The sequence below is a fragment of the Salvelinus sp. IW2-2015 genome, linkage group LG9, assembly GCF_002910315.2.
Source record: "Salvelinus sp. IW2-2015 linkage group LG9, ASM291031v2, whole genome shotgun sequence".
In the NCBI taxonomy this organism is placed as follows: Eukaryota; Metazoa; Chordata; class Actinopteri; order Salmoniformes; family Salmonidae; genus Salvelinus; species Salvelinus sp. IW2-2015.
The window spans coordinates 2,475,552-2,495,819 of record NC_036849.1 but is presented as its reverse complement, the minus strand read 5'-3'; the positions used below and the strand labels follow the sequence as shown (position 1 = coordinate 2,495,819).

Below are 20,268 nucleotides of genomic sequence, written 5' to 3'. Positions count from 1 at the left end.
CATTTTGTTGCAGTATCATGTACACGTTTAAAAAGGCGTTTAAATACAGTAGAAAACAAATGGACAATACAACATTCATAACAGTTACATACCAATAAAAAGAGACTAGCCTGCTGGCCTTACTGGGTCGATAGGAACATTAGCCAGAGCTGTTTAGGAGGGATATCACACCTGGCACAAATGATTCAATCAAATGTATTTACGAAGCCCTTTTTACATCAGCCGATGTCACTAAGTGCTGTACAGAAACACAGCCTAAAACCCCAAACAGCAAGCAATGCAGAAGCACGGTGACTAGGATCACCATGCGCATGTCTAGTTCTGTCTTTTCTGCCAGGGGGCACCCTATACCTGCACCACACCTCTGCTGTTACTACAGTGGCCGGCAGCATAGGCCTCTCCAACCCAGCTCCTCTTTTCTCATGCTTTTTTCCCTCTCCTCATCATGGAGTCCATGCACATTCCATGTGATAAGTTGGATTTTGTTGGTCTTTACTTCCAAATTTCTATGGAGCTAAATAATACAAAACACAAAACAGATTTAAAAAGTCTCAATTGCTTTACTGACAATAATGCAATATTAAACAGAATCTGATGTTCAGATCTACAAATGTTTGACATATTACATGTTATCAAGGGTAGCTGTGATCCAGGAAAGTCCAGCATACTGTAGATGAGCAGCCGACATGTTGATGACACAATTTACTGTAAAAAGGTCAAAGGTAATGCAGTAGCACGGGAGTGTGCAGCGCTTCTCAAATGTAAAATGTATGCGTTTCCACACTCTCCTCCTAATAAAGAGAGAATGCCCTCAAAAGACTGCACTAGGAGCATGGGAGTGAGGAGCACAGTAGTATGCATATTGAGAAACACCCATAGTTTGTCCAAAATAGAAGAGCCAGAGTGACCATAGGAGTTGGCAAGACAGCACAAACTGATCTGGGACCAGGCTATTAAAGAACTCCCTTAATAATTGTAGGTGTAACGCCGGGCATGCATTGTGTCTGACGGCTGACTGACATGACAGCCCATTACCAATCAATAATAATAAACCGTTCTGATTAATATGGAAGAACATCACACACAGGTGAACACAACATAAGATACAAATCCAAAATTACAGTCCACTGCCAGCTTTACAAAGGGGTGGATATTAGCTTTACAGTGGAGATTGACAAAACAAAGTTATTTACATTTTACAGCACAATATCTTTGTAACAGGTTGGTGTTGTGAACGCGCCACAGTATGGCCCTGTTAGGAAAAATCCGCTTGAACACCTCTCCAACTGCTAATTACTAGCGGGAAACTCGTCCATCATCCCTGAGCTCCGACTTCTCCCACATGCTGACCTCTGACGTCACCTAAGAATATGACCTCGATAACACACCATTTCAGCACTTAAATGCAAAAAAAATATGGAAATAAATCTGTTTTTTTGAACATTACAACTTGTTCACAAGCATGATAGCTGTACTTTTTGTTTATGGTTGACACCGCTTGTTGGCCATTAACCAATCAGCGTTTCTCAACAAGTTTAAAACACGTGAATGCATCCAACTGGTATTTACGACGTCACAACTGCTAATTACCACTTGGTTATGAAGTCAGTATTAAAGCGAAGCTGAACTTCCTGATTTAGCCTCGGTTTCAATTCTCATCATTCGGTAAATGCAACTGAGAACAAGACCTGGGTTATGGAGGCATGTTTTGATGTGGGTGTTCGAATGAGGGAAGTGTTTGTACTTTCACTCTGACAAAACAGTACACAGTTACTCACCCTTCTAGATAACTTGAAACCGTCAAACCAGATCTTGTATCTGGAAGTAGCCTAGACTAGCTAGCAAGCAAACTTCAGCCAGCCCAAAATTGGTTTGACTTTGGATATCCTATTGTTGGTGCTATTTTTCCTTTTCAAATTGTTTTAAAATGTAACCTTTTATTTAACTAGACAAGTCAGTTAAGAATAAATTCTTATTTACAATGACGGCCTACCCCGGCTAAACCTGGACGACGCTGGGTCAATTGTGAGCCGGCGTATGAGATAGTGACAGACAATAAATTAGACATGTAAATGGTACATAATTTTCATATTGCACACCTTTTAGTTGCCTCAAATGCTTTCGATATATATACACATTTCTACAATTTACTGTTGATTTAACATAAGTAATTGAAATCTGGCGGTACTGATATTTTAAAATATTTCCCCATGTACCTTGTGTAATTCTAACTAGCCCCATAAGGATATCGAATGACAAACCAAATTGATAATGGCATTGTGCTCCAAATTGATGAATACTTGGGGGCAGGATTGAAATGAACCCTTCATTCCATGACACACCATTTTTTCCTAATCATATCACAAACTTGTTATGGATGAGACTGACTGCAGGAGCGAAATGATCCCATTTACACTTTATAGTCAATTTTGACACTAGAATAACTGTTTGACTCATACCGATGCCACAGCTGTTTTTAAAAGGATAAATTCCTTATTACGTTCAGTTGCTCTTTAATAATCCATACTGAACAACATTCACCAGGGAGATTTAGCACCACAATCCTTCATACATTGGTGTGAAACTTAATTTTAAAAATAAATAAAAAAAACAGGCAGGCAGCAGAGATTAAACCATCCAGTCTTGTAGAGCCAGAGCAGAGCATTGTAACTCAAGTCAACACCTTTGTGCAATTGCTGATTAAAGACCAAATGGAAACATGGAGAGTCCCTGCCCCGAAGAGATTTGATCACAGGTTCCTGTATAAAGGCTTGCCAACTGCACTCATGAGGGGGAAAGAGGATCCAGATGTACTTCTGCACAATATTTAACCATTCTAAACCATTATGGAGTAGCATGGTGGGTGGATGCACGGTCTGTCATGGAAGACTTGGATGAAAATAAATTATGGGATTTCTGAGATGGTGAAAAGGAGAAAAACACAAGTACATATTAGATCACATGGAATATATCATACAATGAAATGCGCAAAACACAAGCTGTATATCATTTGTTAAACATGAATCAACACACAAAGAGATTCAATAAAAACTAAATGCATAGCATAAAAAAGTGGCCAATTTTTTGGGGGGGGCCATTTCTACTGCACTCCATACCTAAACCACACCCAATTTAAAATTGGTTCATTAGGGCACGCAATGGAAAAGGAAAATGAGCATTTTAGATTGGACAAATTTGGATAAACCCTGCCTGTTCCCAGTCTGTTCTCTTCAAAAGATAGCCAATGAACACAACCCTAGTGTTGTGAGTGTACAGTAGCGGTAGCACCTCCAGTCCAGGAGACTGCCTGTGGTGAAAGCAGAGCAGTCAGAATCCAGAGCACTCCCGGTGAAGCAGAGGGAGAATACAGGAAGTACGACGTCGACTGTGTAAGCTGTGAACTCTGCTGCAGGTCTAATATTCATAAAGCATGAAAGAGTAGGAGTGGTGATCTAGGATCAGTCACCCCTGCTCATGTAATCATATTTATTATGATCTAGAAGGCTAAACTGATCCTAGATCAATACTCCTATTCGGAGGCGCTTTAGAAATATGAGCCCAGGCCCCGAACCGGGCTGCTTCCCCATCATCGCTGCGTCTCCCATGGGCGTTAGGCGGCATCTGCAGTTCCCCTCCAGGCCTCTAGGAGTCCTCCTCCTCCTCACGGTTGCCAACCACCCTCTTTCGCAAGGCCTCCTCTGGGTAACCCGGCCCTCTGGCCTCGGGACGTCCCCCTGGAGACACTCGCCTCCACACCTCCTCCTGTTCTCCATCTTCATCGTCATCGTCATCCTCCTCTCCATCTGCCTCCTGCTCTTCCTCCAGCTGCTGAATAAGCCTGGCTTGTTCCATCGTCTGTTTCTCTGGAACAGGAAAGTGACAAAGGCAATATGAATAACAGTACATGACAATTAACAAATATGTTACATTACATATCGCACACTCCATGCCATTGCGCCTAAACTAAAACATATATGCACACATGATTATGTCGCTGGGTCTCAACTTAGGAGGAATACAAAAAAGACGAATGTCCATTCTCCGAAATAAATGTTGACGATAAATGATTACATGTATTCTTCCTCTATAACTTGTCTAAGAGCTCTTGCTTAATGTCGGCACATAAAGTGCTACATATTTCACAAAGCTACATTCGCATGAACATGGATTCTCCGTCATCTCGTACTCACTCTGGTAGTAGTTTGGGGAGTTAAAGCGTCGTGATGGGAAGACAAAATCGGCTATGAACACCAGTATCTGGGAAGAGGAGGCACAAGGGAGGCTGGTTAGGTTATCGAGGAGAGCAGACTTGATGTTACTGTAAGATATTGATCTCTTGCGCTCTTTGCCTCCAATAACATCCAAAGTCATATATTTTTCCTACATTGCGCCATTGTTTTATAGGTGGCCCACTACGGAGGGTATGCACATACAACTAAATAATACGTTGACAGATGCCTTTCAGGACACCTTACATTATAAGTACATTCAAATCAAAGTGCAAGTAAAATCAAATTCTCGGTGCAAATTAAAATCAAAGACAGAACACATAGGGATCAGATATCAATGAGTATGACTTTAACGTACCAGTCCCAGGGCTAGGCCAGAGAAGAGTGTGGCCAGTCCAAAGATGATATAGGAGCCCCACACTGGAATACCCAACTGCTCTGTCAGGTAGTTATGGCAACGCTAGAGGGGAAAGGACAACAGGAACGCAATAAAAGGTAAGTTAAAGTAAGTCAAAACCACCCTGACCATGTTTAAGAAGAACATTCTCTTAAAATTGTTCACAAATCATGTGAAAGTGTGTCCCAAGTGGCAGCTATTCCCTATACGGGTGCATTCAGAAAGTATTCACACCCCTCAACTTTTTCCACATTTAGTTATAGCCAATATTTAAAATGGATTCAAATTAGGTTTTTAGTCACTGTCCTACTCAATACCCCATAATGTAAAAGTGGAATTTTCTAGAGTCTATACATGAGGGTGATGGGAGAGAGAACCCGCAGGCTGTGGAAATTCAAAATAATGCATTTTAGACAAGCCGGGAGAGCAAAATACAGCCTAGAGCTCAAGAGTCAAACTCAATTCAAAGGGATTCAATTCACAATACCCCATAATGTCGAAGTGGAATTAGGTTTTTAGAAATGTGTATAAATTAAATAGAAATGAAAAGCTGAAATGCCTTTAGTCAATAAGTATTCAACCCCTTTGTTATGGCAAGCCTAAATAAGTTCAGGAGTAAAAAAGGTGCTTAACAAGTCACATAATAAGTTGCATGGAATCACTGTGCGCAATAAGTGTTTAACATGAATTTTGAATGACTACCTCGTCTCTGTACCCCACACAAAATTAATTATATGTAAGGTCCCTCAGTTGAGCAGTGAATTTCAAACACAGATTCAACCACAAAGACCAGGGAGGTTTTCCAATGCCACGCAAAGGGCACCTATTGGTAGAATGGTAAAAAAAAAATATATATATATATATATATATATATATATATATATATATATATATATATATATAGCAGACATGGAATATTTCTTTGAGCCTGGTGAAGTTTTTAATTACACTTTGGATGGACTATCAATACACCCCGTCACTACAAAGATACAGGCGTCCTTAACTCAGTTGCCAGAGAGGAAGGAAACCACTCAGGGATTTCACGATGGGGCCAATGTGGTGACTTTAAAACAGTTAGAGTTTAATGGCTGTAATAGGCGAAAACTGAGGATAGACCAACATCATTGTAGCTACTCCAAAATACTAACCTAATTGACAGAGTGAAAATGAAACCTGTACAGAATACAAATATTCCAAAACATGCATCCTGTTGCAACAAGGCCCTAAAAATAATACTGAAGAAAAGAAAAAAAAAGAAAGTGGCAATTGCATTTTTGCCATGAATACTAAGTGTTATGTGTGGGGCAAATATAATACAACACATTATGGAGTACCACTCTCCATATTTAAGCATAGTGGTGGATCCATCATGTTATGAGTATGCTTGTAATGCTAAGGACTGGAGAGTTTTTACAGGATAATTTTTTTTAACAGAATGGAGCTGAGCACAGGCAAAATCCTAGAGGAAAACCTGGTTCAGTCTGCTTTCCACCAGACACTGGGTGATGAACTCACCCTTCAGCAGGACAATAACCTAAAAACACAAGACCAAATCTACACTGGAGTTGCTTAACAACATGACCGTGAATGTTCTTGAGTGGCCGAGTTACAGTTTTGAATTAATTCTGCTTGAAAATCTATGGCACGACTTGAAAATGGTTGTCCAGCAATGTTCAACAACCAAATTTGACAAATATTGTACAAAGCTCTTAGAGATTTAACTAGAAAGACTCAGAGCTGTAATCACTGCCAAAGATGATTCTAACATGTAAATGAGATATTTCCATATTTCATTTTCAATACATTTGTTAAAATTTCTAAATACATGTTTTCATTTTGTCATTATGGGGTAGTGTGTGTGTGTAGATTGGTGAGAATTAATGTTGAATTCAGGCTGTAACACAAAATGTGGAATAAGTCAAGGGTTATGAATACTTAATGACCAGAACGCTAAAGGCCTTGTTCCAAAGTGTGGTACGAATCGGGTCTAACAGCACGCAGGGAGATGGCAACAGCAGGACTCACCCGAATGAACATTGACAACTTGAAGAGAGCTGACATTGTGTTCATCCTGCAGAGGAAAGAAAAGGAATAAATACCTTTAAGACTTTTTAATGAGAATCTAATAATCAACAGCCAAAAACAAAGATAGTAACCAGGTTAAAGTGTCAGAATGGCTGACAGAGGGAGAAATAAGCATGGCCGCATCCCAAATGGCACCCTATTTCCTATATAGGGCTCTACTTTTGACCAGGGCTATGGTCAAATGTAGTACACTACATAGGGAGTAGGGTGCCATTTGGGCCTGCTGGTTATATGTCTAAACCTAAAACTAAGTGGCAAGTAACTGCCAGGAGAGGTTGGAGTGTAGTATTTGATATTTCCTGTGGTTCTGAAGTGTAGTGTGTGTCACTGATAAGAACAATTGTGGTTAAGAATGAGTAAAAATAAGATGCGGTCTTCATGAGACAACTACCATACATTTCCATGTAGAGTCAACTACCCCTATATCACATACTGGGTACAGTCACTCATGTTATAGTGTTAAATATCGCAACAATCCCTTTGGACCGAAACTACAAATATGTATGAAACATCCTCCCTCGAAAGCAGTCACCAACCTCTGAGTCAAGATTACTTTCACAGTCAAAAAGCAAATTTTTTTTTTTTTTTTTTTTTTTTTTTTAAACGTGGCTTTAAAAAAAATGTAAGTCTATGCACCATTAACGTAATAAAAAACAGCTCAGCAGGAATGAGGTTGTTGTTCCTATGATCAGAGAAAGTGAAATATTCCACGATATCAAACTAAACACTACGAGCAGCTAATAACAAAAACGTAAGCCTATTGATACACATGATCTCACTCATAAAAACAGCAGCTCTTTGCTGTATTCTTTGACAGTCTCTCTCTGGTTATGGTTTTTAAAAGTTAAGTTAGTATCCACAAAAAGGTTTGATACTGTAAGCACTGTGATTTGATCTGATTGGCCAGCGCAGTAGGTGCACTTGATTTAGCTCTCGTGGTCCGCTGGGTTGGCGTACAAATTAAATGGTTAAAATGGGAACACTTTTCCAAAGCCCTTCGCACCTAGTAGGAATGAATTGCACCTAGTAGGAATGAATTGCACCTAGTAGGAATGAATTGCACCTAGTAGGAATGAATTGCACCTAGTAGGAATCAATTGCACCTAGTAGGAATCAATTGCACCTAGTAGGAATCAATTGCACCTACCGCCAACAGCACAAGACGAGAAAGAAAAAAAACAGTACACTGAGATAGGCAGAAACTGCTTCTCCAATAGAAATCCCCAATCACACTTGTAGGTGATGTCATGGCGACGTTGGATAGCTAAGCTCAGAAACACGTTATCGGGTCTAACGGTCATCTCGTGCCAAACTGCACAGGCGGTCAAATCAAAGGCACTCCTTCGATATAAAGTCGTTTTTGATGAAAATGTTAACGTGTCAGTTTGACACTTTCGCGAGTTTGGAGTAATTACCGTTCAACTATTTAAGACTGTGGCTTGAATCTAGGTTGTGCCTTTAGATTGAGAAAATTAACCACCAAGGAAGAATTTTTCACTTCTCAAACCTGGTCTGCTTGGCCTGTTTTGCCACCGTTCCCGCAAGTCTCGTGATGTTGCGCCTCTGAGTTTAGAAACTCTGACAAGGCTTTACCGTTGGCTTTTCTACAAAAATGTTTGCTGATCACTGCTCTAAACAGGAATGGGCATTTGACCTGTCAGAAGATTTTTTTAAGGCCGGCACTGGAAAATACATTTCTAATTTATCTATATGCCAACAGTGAGCAACAATGCCCAATTTATAATATCCACTACAGATAACAAATACTAATTGCCTCATACACAAAAATATCTGGACACCGCTTCAAATTTGTGGATTCGGCTATTTCAACCACACCCGTTGCTAACAGGTGTATTATATTATAGCGTTGAACACAATCTTCAAAAAAGGTAGTTACCTCAGCAGTGTGGCGCTTGCGTGTAGAAGCCTTTAGCTGTGCAATGGCATAGCATTGTTTTGTTAATTTAGCAGACAAGACGTTGTTATATCCCGAGCCCTAATCACAGTCAAGACAACTATTTTATAGTAAAAACATGTTATATAACATTAAAAATATATCTATATATTGCAACAGTTTTGCTGAAATACATTGCAGGTTTACAAACCAAAATCTGTCTTCTTTTCAATATACAGATGTTCAATTGAGTTTATTATGCCTGTTCTGTGGAATTTTCTACATAGATTAAGAATTCTACATTGAACACTGCATGGAGATGAATTATGGCCAAAATATGTTTGGTGAGTAGGCTTAATGATTGATGAAAACTAATGTTTTTGCATATTTCCAGTGTGGAACCTGTCTATGTTTAGTAGCCTAGGCTAACCAATTCTAAAGGCCACTAGCAGTTGACAAAGTAGGGTCACCACTAAAGTTAGTTACCACAGCCACAAAGTCATAAACCCTGCCTGTCTGTAAAATTTTGCATCTTAATCTGATTTTAAACCTAACCACACCGTTAACCTTATAACTAACCTTAAATTAAGCCCGAAAATAACACTTGTTTTCATAATTTTTTACGATACAGCCAATTTTGACTTTGTGGCTGTGGTAACTAGTGACAACCGGAATATAGCCTAAGCAGAAAATGACGCAATTATTCCAAAACTGCAGCTCATTGTTGGAACACATATCCCTACTTCAGTCAACCAGTCCATTTTGAATTTGTGATAAAACTATAATTTGGCAAGGAATGTAGCTTGTGTATCTCGTCAGTTAGATACGTTTTTTTAAATTAGGCTTTTACTTCTGTAGGCGCAGAAGTAGAGGGAGGGCGTGAGACACGGAGGGAAAGGGAATTTAGGGAACATAACTCTGATGCTTGGCTTATATATTCTTTGGTCCCTCAAAGGCATATGTACAAATGGAACACTAGAGTCAAAGCAAATTAACGTCGTCTTCAAGACAAACTTTAAACCAAATAGTTTTACAGTATTATAATTATTTTTTATCTCTGGTTAAAGATTGAGTTGACGTCAGTTTGAGTACTCGAGTTCTTGATTACTCATGCCCATCCCCATCTTGAGTTGACCTTTTCATTACATTTCAGAAAGATCCAAAACAGATTTAGTTTCATTTTCACACAGAACGACCCAGTTTGGAGAGGAGACTAACGCTCAAACAATCCACTCACATGAAGGAAGATGGTCCAAACCAGGAAGACACCGGTTCAATGCCCTGCCACTTCTTCTCATCAATAAAGCTTAGGAAGTCATCTTTGGTGCGAGCCCCCTGGTACCTCCTGAACACACCATCCTTACAGCTGATTCACACACACACAGTTATAGAAATATAGCACACAATTGAAGACAGGTTAACAAGCCAATAGTGGCATTAACCACAATAAGGACAGAAGTAGTTTATTTGCCTATTGCGCCACTAAGCTATAGGGTTATATATATTTACAGTTTTACCATTGACAATCATTTACTTTTTTTATAGCGACATAGGAAGCTAGTGTCTAAACTGGGCGTAGGATCACAGCAGTAGCAAAAAAAAAAAGAGACATGAGAAAGAAACAGTAACATTTCGTCTTCCCAGACAAAGTCTGAAGCCATCTAACAGCCTCTCACATTCCAGTGAGGGTTATAAACTGAAATGATCACATTTACTGATGAGACCGAGTGCCGTCTACATAGAGTGGTTGGCAGTTGAGGTTTGTTGCCATGCATCTGTGAGAAGAACAGGATATGAGACATACAGTGACTTCAGGGTAACGGAAGAGAGAACTTACTGGTAGATGGTCGGAAGTGAAGTGATAATGAATCGTCCACTCAAACCTAAGGTGCGGGAAGGAGAGCAGAATGTTAGTGAATATGGCTTAATATCTCTGAATGACACCAACATCATCTTGCTCTTGACTAATATTACAGGAGGTCTACACAAACCTGGTAATGGTGGGACTATAGCTAGATAAAATTACATGCATCGTCTACACTACAAAACATAATGGGTGTTGTGGGAAACAGCCAGGGCCTTAATACAAAGCTCTCTGACCCCTCCCTGCCTAATTTATCTATGAAAGGAGTAGGGTGCAGTTGCCCATAGACAGTGATCTTGGGTCAGTTTAGCATTTCCCCTACTAATAGTTAAGGTTAGGGAGCTGATCCCAGTTCTGTACCTAGGGGAAACTTCATCCCGGAGCTCTGTGAAATGTGAAAAGGGAAGTAATTGACAAGCAGACGGTCAGGCAGGCAGTCAGTCAGTCAGCCAGGGAAGGAGAGTATACATACCAGGCTGTTCAGTAACATCCACTTTCGCTATGTTGACACCCATGTCCTCCCCCCAGTCGGCAAACTCATTCCACATGGGTTGGAGCTGCTGGCACGCCGGACACCAGGGGGCAAAGCTGCCGGGGAAGAGTGAGTTGGGGGCCAAACATTGGCATGACAATAACATTAGCTAGACAGTTTTCAAACAAAATAAGCTGGCACGACTACACAAGATTCAATGGTAGCAGTTGTCAACATGTTATGAATGATCAACATTAGCCATATCTAGGATTGTAAAAATCAGAGTTCTTCATATGGACACTGAAGTATACCGTAGCTAGGTCAACACAACCTACCCTATTCATTGACCGCTAACCACCTTCAGCTCCCATGGACGATAGTATCTTCTGGCAGGGGACTTTTGTTAAGAGCCCCAATGCTCATTATGAACGTTAAAATGCATCGCTTGCGGTACGGTTTTGGAAACAGACAAAACATATCTTTCATATTAGCGAGAAATAATTACTTCATACACACCTTTATAGGGTTAGAGTTCCCACACGGCCACATCTCCATGTTACAGTGCTTGTTGACAAAAGACAACAAGGCCACCTGTGCTAATTAGCTATCTAGCGGGCTCCAAACACCTGTGTGTAAGTAACTGGTGAAGAAGTGTAGTTCAACTGGAGGCACACACAGCATATGGATCTGTGCAAAACTGCTACAGTAAGTATATCTTTGAATTTTAAAGATTATTTTGGGCTGATATGAAAGCATAAACTTTTGAACGGTAGTGGGTTCACTTAGAAATGTCCTTGTTTTTGAAAGGAAAAGCACTTTTTGTCCATTAAAATAACATAAAATTGATCAGAAACAGTGTGGACAGTGTAGACGTTCTGTGAAGGGAGTAGTACACAGCGTTGTACGAGATCTTCAGTTTCTTGGCAATTTCTTGAATGGAATAGCCTTCATTTCTCAGAACAAGAATAGACTGACGAGTTTCAGAAGAAAGTTTTGTTTCTGTCCATTTTGAGACTAATCAAACCCACAAATACTGATGCTCCAGATACTCAACTAGTCTAAAGGCCAGTTTTATTGCTGATTTAAATCAGCACAACAGTTTTCAGCTGTGCTAACATAATTGCAAAAGGGTTTTCTAATGATCAATTAGCCTTTTAAATGACAAACTTGGATTAGCTAACACAACGTGCCATTGGAACACAGGAGTGATGGTTGCTGATAATGGGCCTCTGTAGATATTCCACTCAAAATCAGCTGTTTCCAGCTACAATAGTCATTTACAACATGAACAATGTCTACATTGTTCTTCTGATCAATTTGATGTTATTTTAATGGAGAAAAAAAAAAATCTAAGTGACCCTTAACTTTTGAACGGTAGTGTATGTTTAAAAAAAAGCGATGATTATTGATGTTTCTAAACGTTAAAATACAGTGTCGGATTTGTAGATCACATGCAACCAATCGTGGGAGAAACTAACAGCTGAAAACCCTACGGAGAAGGCTTTGAGCGCTATACATAACCTGCAGTTCAAATAACAACAAAGTCACCTTTTTCGGTAAACAGAAAAGCTAAAAGCAAGCTATACAGTGTCTGTTTACAATTAATGAAGTAAAACATGCTTATATTTAGGGTTTTAATGGGGTTAGACAGTTGAACTAGAGTTATATTCTTCAAGAGTAAAAAAAAAAGAATAAAAAAATATAAAATAATAATGTAGCAATCTCAGATTTCCTCTTTAAGAGCTCAACTACACCATAATGTAGAGGCCTGTGACATGCGGATCTCGACAGATCATTGCAGAGTGGTCTGCATTTTTCATGCTGCTGTTGGGAGCGGGCAGTCAAGACAGACAACTCTGGGATGAACACATTTTTGTTGTCCCGCAGATTATTTGGAAATGTTAGTCTTTCTGCGTTCTACACATTAGCCTCCCTACTGTAATAAAAGCACATCTTTGTCGCATTATTCACATTCTCAGAATTTGCTGCCTCAAGTAAAGTAGTCTACATCTCATCTCATAGTTGGGAGTGTAAAAATCAAGTGTGAATAGTATATGTGTGGTCTCAATGAAAAACGCAGACCGTACTGCAATGATCTCTGTTGGGAATTCCAAAAATGTCATGGGGCCCCATAGATTTTGTTATAATGTTTGAGTCACTCAGATAGCAGAACACAGCATACGCCATAGCAAAATGTGTAGAAATGCAAGAAAATGGCTTTAAAACGGCACATTTCTTTCTGCCCCATGACAAAATTACAGGAAATTAGCTTGAAAACAGCAATTGTCTCAGTGGCCAAGAGGATGGTAACTTTTTTTTATATGGTGCCTCCCACCCCCACTAAGTTTGCCACCGTTGCTTAAAGAATTCCTAGAGGAAACACTGCTAATTCTATGTAGACACCTAACAACAAGCCTATGCAACAATGTAGCGAACGTTCTAAAGCCAAGGCTACCCTAGCTTATCAAGATCAGAACTAGGTGATTAGGTGTGGTCTGAAAATCAACACGTGCCGATTCAAGACTACAAAAAACGGACTATTGCAGAACAACGTAGCTGTATGGCTAGCTAAGCAGTTAGCTTAGCATGCTTGCTAGCTGTACTTACAATTCAATCATCCATTCCCCTGCCAAGATGTCTTCCCAGTTTCCGTCAGTGATCTCTTTGAGGCTACTCGGTTTGGCCAAAGCTGGCTGCGACGTCAAGTAAATAACCAAAATTAGTGAACATGTTAGGAGAATCGATTTTGATCGCAAAGGTAAAGAAGACAACATAGCATCGCCGATTTTATGATCCAGCAAGGGCGCCATGTTTAGGTCAACTCGTCGTCGCCCGTCTCTACTTCGGTCGTTGTTAGTTACCACAGTCACAAAGTCATAATTATGGCTAAACCCATTCTATTTATACAATTTCTCTTCTTAAAATCAGATTTGAACCTGACCTTAACCATACTGCTAAAATTATGTCTAACTCACCTTAAATTTTAAAAAACTAATAACATTTTCACGATATTTTGACTTTGTGTCTGTGGTAACTAGTGGCAACCCATTACTTTTTCTTTTTTTGCGTTACACGAATATTGTACAAACCAATTTATAAACCGGGATGCTGATTGGCTGACCGCCGTGGTATAGCAGACGGTATACCACTGGTATGACAAAACATTTATTTTTACTGCTCTAATTACATTGACAACCAGTTTATAATAGCAATAGCCATGGTTTATTGGCCATATACCACAACCCCTCAGGCTTTATTGCTTAAATATATCACATATAACAAAAAAAAGCCTAAATAAAAACATAATACATAAAACAAGAGACAAAAAACGAACATATATATTACGCTATGGACAAGTCACATTTTGACAAATACTGTAGGCACTTCTTTGATAATTTGATATTTTTATATGTTAGGGATGTTATATAATATTGTAAATCAATTAGAAAAAGATAAGATTTTTTTTTTACCCATGAACTTACCCATGAAAATGTTTCCCAATAAAATGAACAAATTCACAATATATTGGCAGTCACTGTGCGTGTATGTAAAATAAAAAAGAATATCACATTTGGTAATGCTTATAGGTCTACTCGTCTCATCACTAATATATATGTTAATATCTGTCCAAAATATTTCAATATGCAAACAATCAAAAAATAAATGCTAAATATGAATTACATATTTAGAAATAAGACAATTACGAAGATAACATCTGTGAAGGATCTTGTAAGAGACTTATCATACTTGATCAGTTATCAAATATTTATGTGGATTAGTCCATACACGCTGCCATTTCTCATCAAATGAAGATGTGCATTGAAAAATTGCAGCAGGGGTAAACTTCCTGTTAATAATTTCTCTGACTAAATTGTTATTCAATTTCTTATCTAATATATTGATGCCATTCATTTCTACACTTTCACTTTAACTTCAACCCTCTACTTCCTTTAAGCCCAGCTAACTCTGAAACCGCCCCTCAGCAGTTTTCTAAACAACTGTAAAATATACAGTTCACATTGACAGCTCTTTAATGTCACATTAAAATTCATGATTGGTGGGATTTTATATCGTAGTTTAGAATTGTTTTCTAATACTCAAACTCAAAATATTTGAGTTTGTTGCATAGTCCGCTGCCACTTTTGGTCACGCGGCAAGCGAATAACGTGTTGCATTCAAGACCGCAACGTTGTAAAATCATCCGTCCCTGCTTTATCTATACCACTAGCAGGTGGCACTGTTGCAGGTCCCCCAGTGTCCGTCTGGAGCGTGAAATCATAAGCTTTGCTGGCCAGCTACTGCGTAGCAACCTAGCTGTGCCAAAAGCCCTGGTGAAATCAATGCGCCGAATACAACAGGACCTTAAAATGCTTACTTACTTGTGGACCTTAAAATGCTTACTTACAAGCCCTTAACCAACAATGCACTTTTAAGAAAAATACCCCCCAAAAATAAGAAATACAAGTAACAAATCATTAAAAAGCAGCAGTAGCGAGGCTAAATACAGGGGGTACCGGTACAGAGTCAATGTGCGGGGACACCGGACAGTCAAGGTAATTGAGGTAATATGTACATGTAGGTAGAGTTATTAAAGTGACTATGCATAGATTATAAGAAAGAGTAGCAGCAGCACAATGCAAATAGTCTGGGTAGCCATTTTATTAGATGTTCAGGAGTCTTATGGCTTGGGGGTAGAAGCTGTTTAGAAGCCTCTTGGACCTAGACTTGGCGTTCCGGTACAGCTTGCAGTGCGGTAGCAGAAAGAATAGTCTATGACTAGGGTGGCTGGAGTCTTTGACCATTTTTAGGGCCTTCCTCTGACACCGCATGGTATAGAGGTCCTGGATGGCAGGAAGCTTGGCCCCAGTGATGTGCTGGGCCGTACGCACTAACAAGTGTAGTACCATACCAAGCAGTGATGCAACCTGCAACCCGTCAGGACGCTCTCGATGGTGCAGCTGTAGAACCTTTTGAGGATCTGAGGACCCATGCCAAATCTTTTCAGTCACCTGAGGGGAATAGCTTTTGTCGTGCCCTCTTCACGACTGTCTTGGTGTGCTTGGACCATGTTACTTTGTTGGTGATGTGGACGCCAAGGAACTTGAAGCTCTCAACCTGCTCCAATGCAGCCCTGCCGATGAAAATGGGGGCGTGCTCGGTCCTCCTTTTCCTGTAGTCCACAATCATCTCCTTTATCTTGATCACGTTGAGGGAGAGGTTGTTGTCCTTGCACCACACAGTCAGGTCTTTGACCTCCTCCCTATAGGCTGTCTCATCATTTTCGGTGATCAGGCCTACCACTGTTGTGTCATCGGCAAACTTAATGATGGTGTTGGAGTCGTGCCTGAATGTGCAGTCATGTGTGAACAGGGAGTACAGGAGGGAACTGAACACGCACCCCTGAGGGGCTCCCGGGGTGAGGATCAGCGTGGCAAATGTGTTGTTACCTACCCTTACCACCTGGGGGTCAGGAAGTCCAGGACGTCCTGGCCCGTCAGGAAGTCCAGGATCCAGTTGCAGAGGGAGATGTTTAGTCCCAGGGTCTTTAGCTTAGTGATGAGCTTTAAGGGCACTATGGTGTGGAACGCTGAGCTGTAGTCAATGAATAGCATTCTCACATACTGTAGGTGTTCCTTTTGTCCAGATGTGAAAGGGCAGTGTGGAGTGCAATAGAGATTGCATCATCTGTGGATCTGTTGGGGCGGTATGTGAATTGGAGTGGGTCTAGGGTTTCTGGGATAATGGTGTTGATGTGAGCCATGATCAGCCTTTCAAAGCACTTCATGGCTACAGACGTGAGTGCACGGGTTGGTAGTCATTTAGGCAGGTTACCTTAGTGTTCTTGGGCACAGGGACTATGGTGGTCTGCTTGAAACATGTTGGTATTACAGACTCAGACAGGGAGAGGTTGAAAATGTCAGTGAAGACACTTGCCTGTTGGTCAGCACATGCTCGGAGTACACATCCTGGTAAACCGTCTGGCCCTGCGGCCTTGTGAATGTTGACTTGTTTAAAGGTCTTACTCACGTCGGCTGCGGAGAGTATGATCACACAGTCGTCCGGAACAGCTGATGCTCTCATGCATGTTTCAGTGTTACTTGCCTCGAAGCGAGCATTTAAGTTATTTAGCTCGTCTGGTAGTCTCGTGTCACTGGGCAGCTCTCGGTTGTGCTTCCCTTTGTAGTCTGTAAATGTTTGCAAGTCCTGCCACATCTGACGAGCGTCTGATCCGGTGTAGTACGATTCAATTTTAGTCCTATATTGATGCTTTGCCTGTTTTATGGTTTGTTGGAGGGCATAGCGGGATTTCTAATAAGCTACCAGGTTACAGTCCCGCTCCTTGAAAGAGGCAGCTCTACCCTTTAGCTCAGTGCAGATGTTGCCTGTAATCCACGGCTTCTGGTTGGGGTATGTACGTACAGTCACTGTGGGGACGACTTCATCGATGCACTTATTGATGAAGCCAGTGACTGATGTGGTGAACTCCTCAATGCCATCGGAAGAATCCCAGAACATATTCCAGCCGGTGCTCGAAAAACAGTCCTGTAGCTTAGCATCTGCTTCATCTGACCACTTTTTAAATTGACCGAGTCACTGGTGCTTCCTGATTTAATTTTAGTTTGTAAGCAGGTATCAGGAAAGCCCAGAACGGCACCAAAAATTATAATTTGACGGTCCTTTTTGGGCTCTATAATGTGTTTATTATGTTCATATTCGTTCACCGGTGTGAATTATTGAAAACATTTGATACAAATCAAGATATTTCTTTAAATAGTGATCCATTCTTACTACTACACTTTTCATCGTACAGGATCACGTGCTGACACAGACCAATCACGAGCCGGTACTACGAGGAGGCTCGCACCCTCATGCACGCTCTTTGCACGTGCAGCTAAGTGGGTGTGGTGTGCTATCCAGAATCTGATGACAGCGCCGAGTGAACGATTCTGTCAAATCGAGATTGAGGGGCTGACCGGTTTCTATGGGGCTAACAGAGAATGACAGAGCTGAGAACAGAGGATGGAGATGGAGGATTGCTCTACCACTATGTTTGAATTCCAAACGACATTGTATGTCTGAGGGTATTTTTTATGATGACAAAATGATGCGGTTGCATAAATGATAAAGATAGTCTACAATCATATAAAAATACAGAATCGAGATAAAATAATTATAGAATTTATATATAATTTATATATGTTTTTTCATGGGGCAAACTGAATTGTGATCAGTTGTTTTGATGGTAGCCCATTAACTTTTATTTTCAGGTGGAAGGATCATGGTCATATGATATCTAGACTACATAGCGTACTCGTGCACTTAACTTTGTGACAATTTGAGTTCGCTTTTACAAAGAGAGTCACCATGCCGGCATGTTCTGTATTTAACTGTACTAATCATCACTCGAAAGAGTCTGATCTTATTTAGTTTTTGGGTTAATTAGTTGCAATTCTGATTATCGTAGATAATATTTGCTGTCCGTTTTGTTTTTTCCATTTTATGGTAATGCTGAGCTTTCAAATGAACCTTCTGCTGCAAAGGTTTAACAGTAGCCTAGCATCAGGTTCATAGACATTAAAAACCAGGTTAACTCTCAGGCAGGATGAAAACAACTACATCGACTATGATCCTTTGCTAGTTTCAGCCACTTTCACCATGATCCTTAGCACCATTGGTGCCATCAGGAGTTTTCTATAGGAATATATGGATAAGTCATCGCTATCACTATCTATCTATTGGTTGTAATGTCTATGCACTGTTGCCTATAAAGTAAGAGAGAGTGTGCAAATATGTGTGTGGGAGAGAGAACTCCTATGTCACAGCCATTGAGCAACAAAAGAACTGGAGACAGCTTCCAAGATGGCCGAGCATTGTTTAAAAAAAAAAACGTAATCTACTCACGTTCGCATACGCCGTTTCGTGCTTGCTGCCATCTTTCTTGATCCAGTTTTACTCGGAGGACTACGCCTGCAATCATTGTGCATTTGAGCCCTGCCCAAGCAGCGACAATGCCATTACGTCATTCAGAAGCATGACAGACAGTGGATAAATATAAAAGGTTAATAATTTCAGCTGCAACAATTATTTTGATAATTCAATGGATGTTTTGTGCACATAGAGGATGACTAAAGTGTATTATTAGGAATTTTCAAATTTGACTTCTCTATGGGAATTGTTTTTCTGGGTCAGACAATACCAGAGTGGGCCTGTAGGTGCAGTGGAAAGCATTCTTCTAGCAAAGATATTGGTAACTAACCCAAGATTTATCATCAGTGTTGTTTCCAATGGGAGCAAATGAAGCACAGCGGGCAGAACAAACAAACAGATGAGAAAATGAGCAGAGTGTCAGCCAAGTCTCATCTAGTTCCATCTTTTCCCACTTCCCACCACTGGACTTCCTCTCATCACCATACACTGAGTGTAGAAAGCATTAGGAACACCTTCCTTCTATTGAGCTGGGGCATGGACTCTACAAGGTGTCGAAAGTGTTCCACAGGGATCCTGGCCCATATTGACTCCAATGCTTCGCCCAGTTGTGTCAAGTTGGGGCGGCAGGTAGCCTAGTGGTTAGAGCGTTGGGCCAGTAACCGAAAGGTTGCTGGATTGAATCCCTGAGCTGACAAGGTAAAAGTCTGTCGTTCTACCCCTGAACAAGGCAGTTAACAGAGAAAAATGTCCTTCTGTGTGCTACCTATATCCTCACGCTAGAATCACCATTCTTTAAAGAAAACAGCTTCTCTATCCTGGAGGGGGAAATCAATCATCTCCAGGCCCAGGGACATGTACTAGTCTGTGATGACCTAAATACCAGAACTGGACAATAACCGGACACCCTCAGCAAACAGGGGGACAAATACTTACCTGGTGACAGCATTCCCTCCCCCGTATGCCCCCCTAGGCACAAATACAACAACATAACCAACATCAGGTTGCCCTTTGTGGAGGCCCTAGATGGACCTCCCGACACGGGAATCCTTATGGGTCAGTTCGGGACGGCCTAGTTAGAAAACCCCACTCTCCAGAATGCTAGAAGCCAGGTGATTGCGGTGGATGGTGTACTGTTACCTGGGGTAAGTGAGTGGTGCTACCCCCACTTTGCCATCAAGCATAGTTTATTGTATCAGGTAGTAAAGAACAATGGGGAGACAAAAGACGTGTTACTCTTCCCAGCCAGTATGTTAGGACTGTTGCAGCTTGCCCACACCCAACTGCTTGGGGCACACCTGTGGATGGAGAAAACCAGGGAGCGGGTCGGGAACCGGTTCCACTGGCCCGGAGTCAATCCCGCTACACACGGCAGCAGCAAAAGGTATCGCACGGGAGCTC

The 20,268-nt window shown here is 40.8% G+C and overlaps 1 protein-coding gene across 1 annotated transcript; it reads right to left on the bottom strand.

The window, feature by feature from the left end:
• Positions 1-536: 536 nt before the first annotated feature.
• Positions 537-13,820, bottom strand: LOC111968426 (thioredoxin-related transmembrane protein 1). Its single transcript, XM_023993953.3, has 8 exons — positions 13,549-13,820; positions 10,942-11,057; positions 10,443-10,488; positions 9,843-9,971; positions 6,652-6,697; positions 4,588-4,689; positions 4,191-4,257; positions 537-3,863 (listed from the first exon to the last, which is right to left on the bottom strand). Exons 1-8 carry the CDS (start codon positions 13,749-13,751, stop codon positions 3,643-3,645), a joined length of 930 nt encoding a protein of 309 aa, XP_023849721.1. The 5' UTR covers positions 13,752-13,820; the 3' UTR covers positions 537-3,642.
• Positions 13,821-20,268: the final 6,448 nt, after the last annotated feature.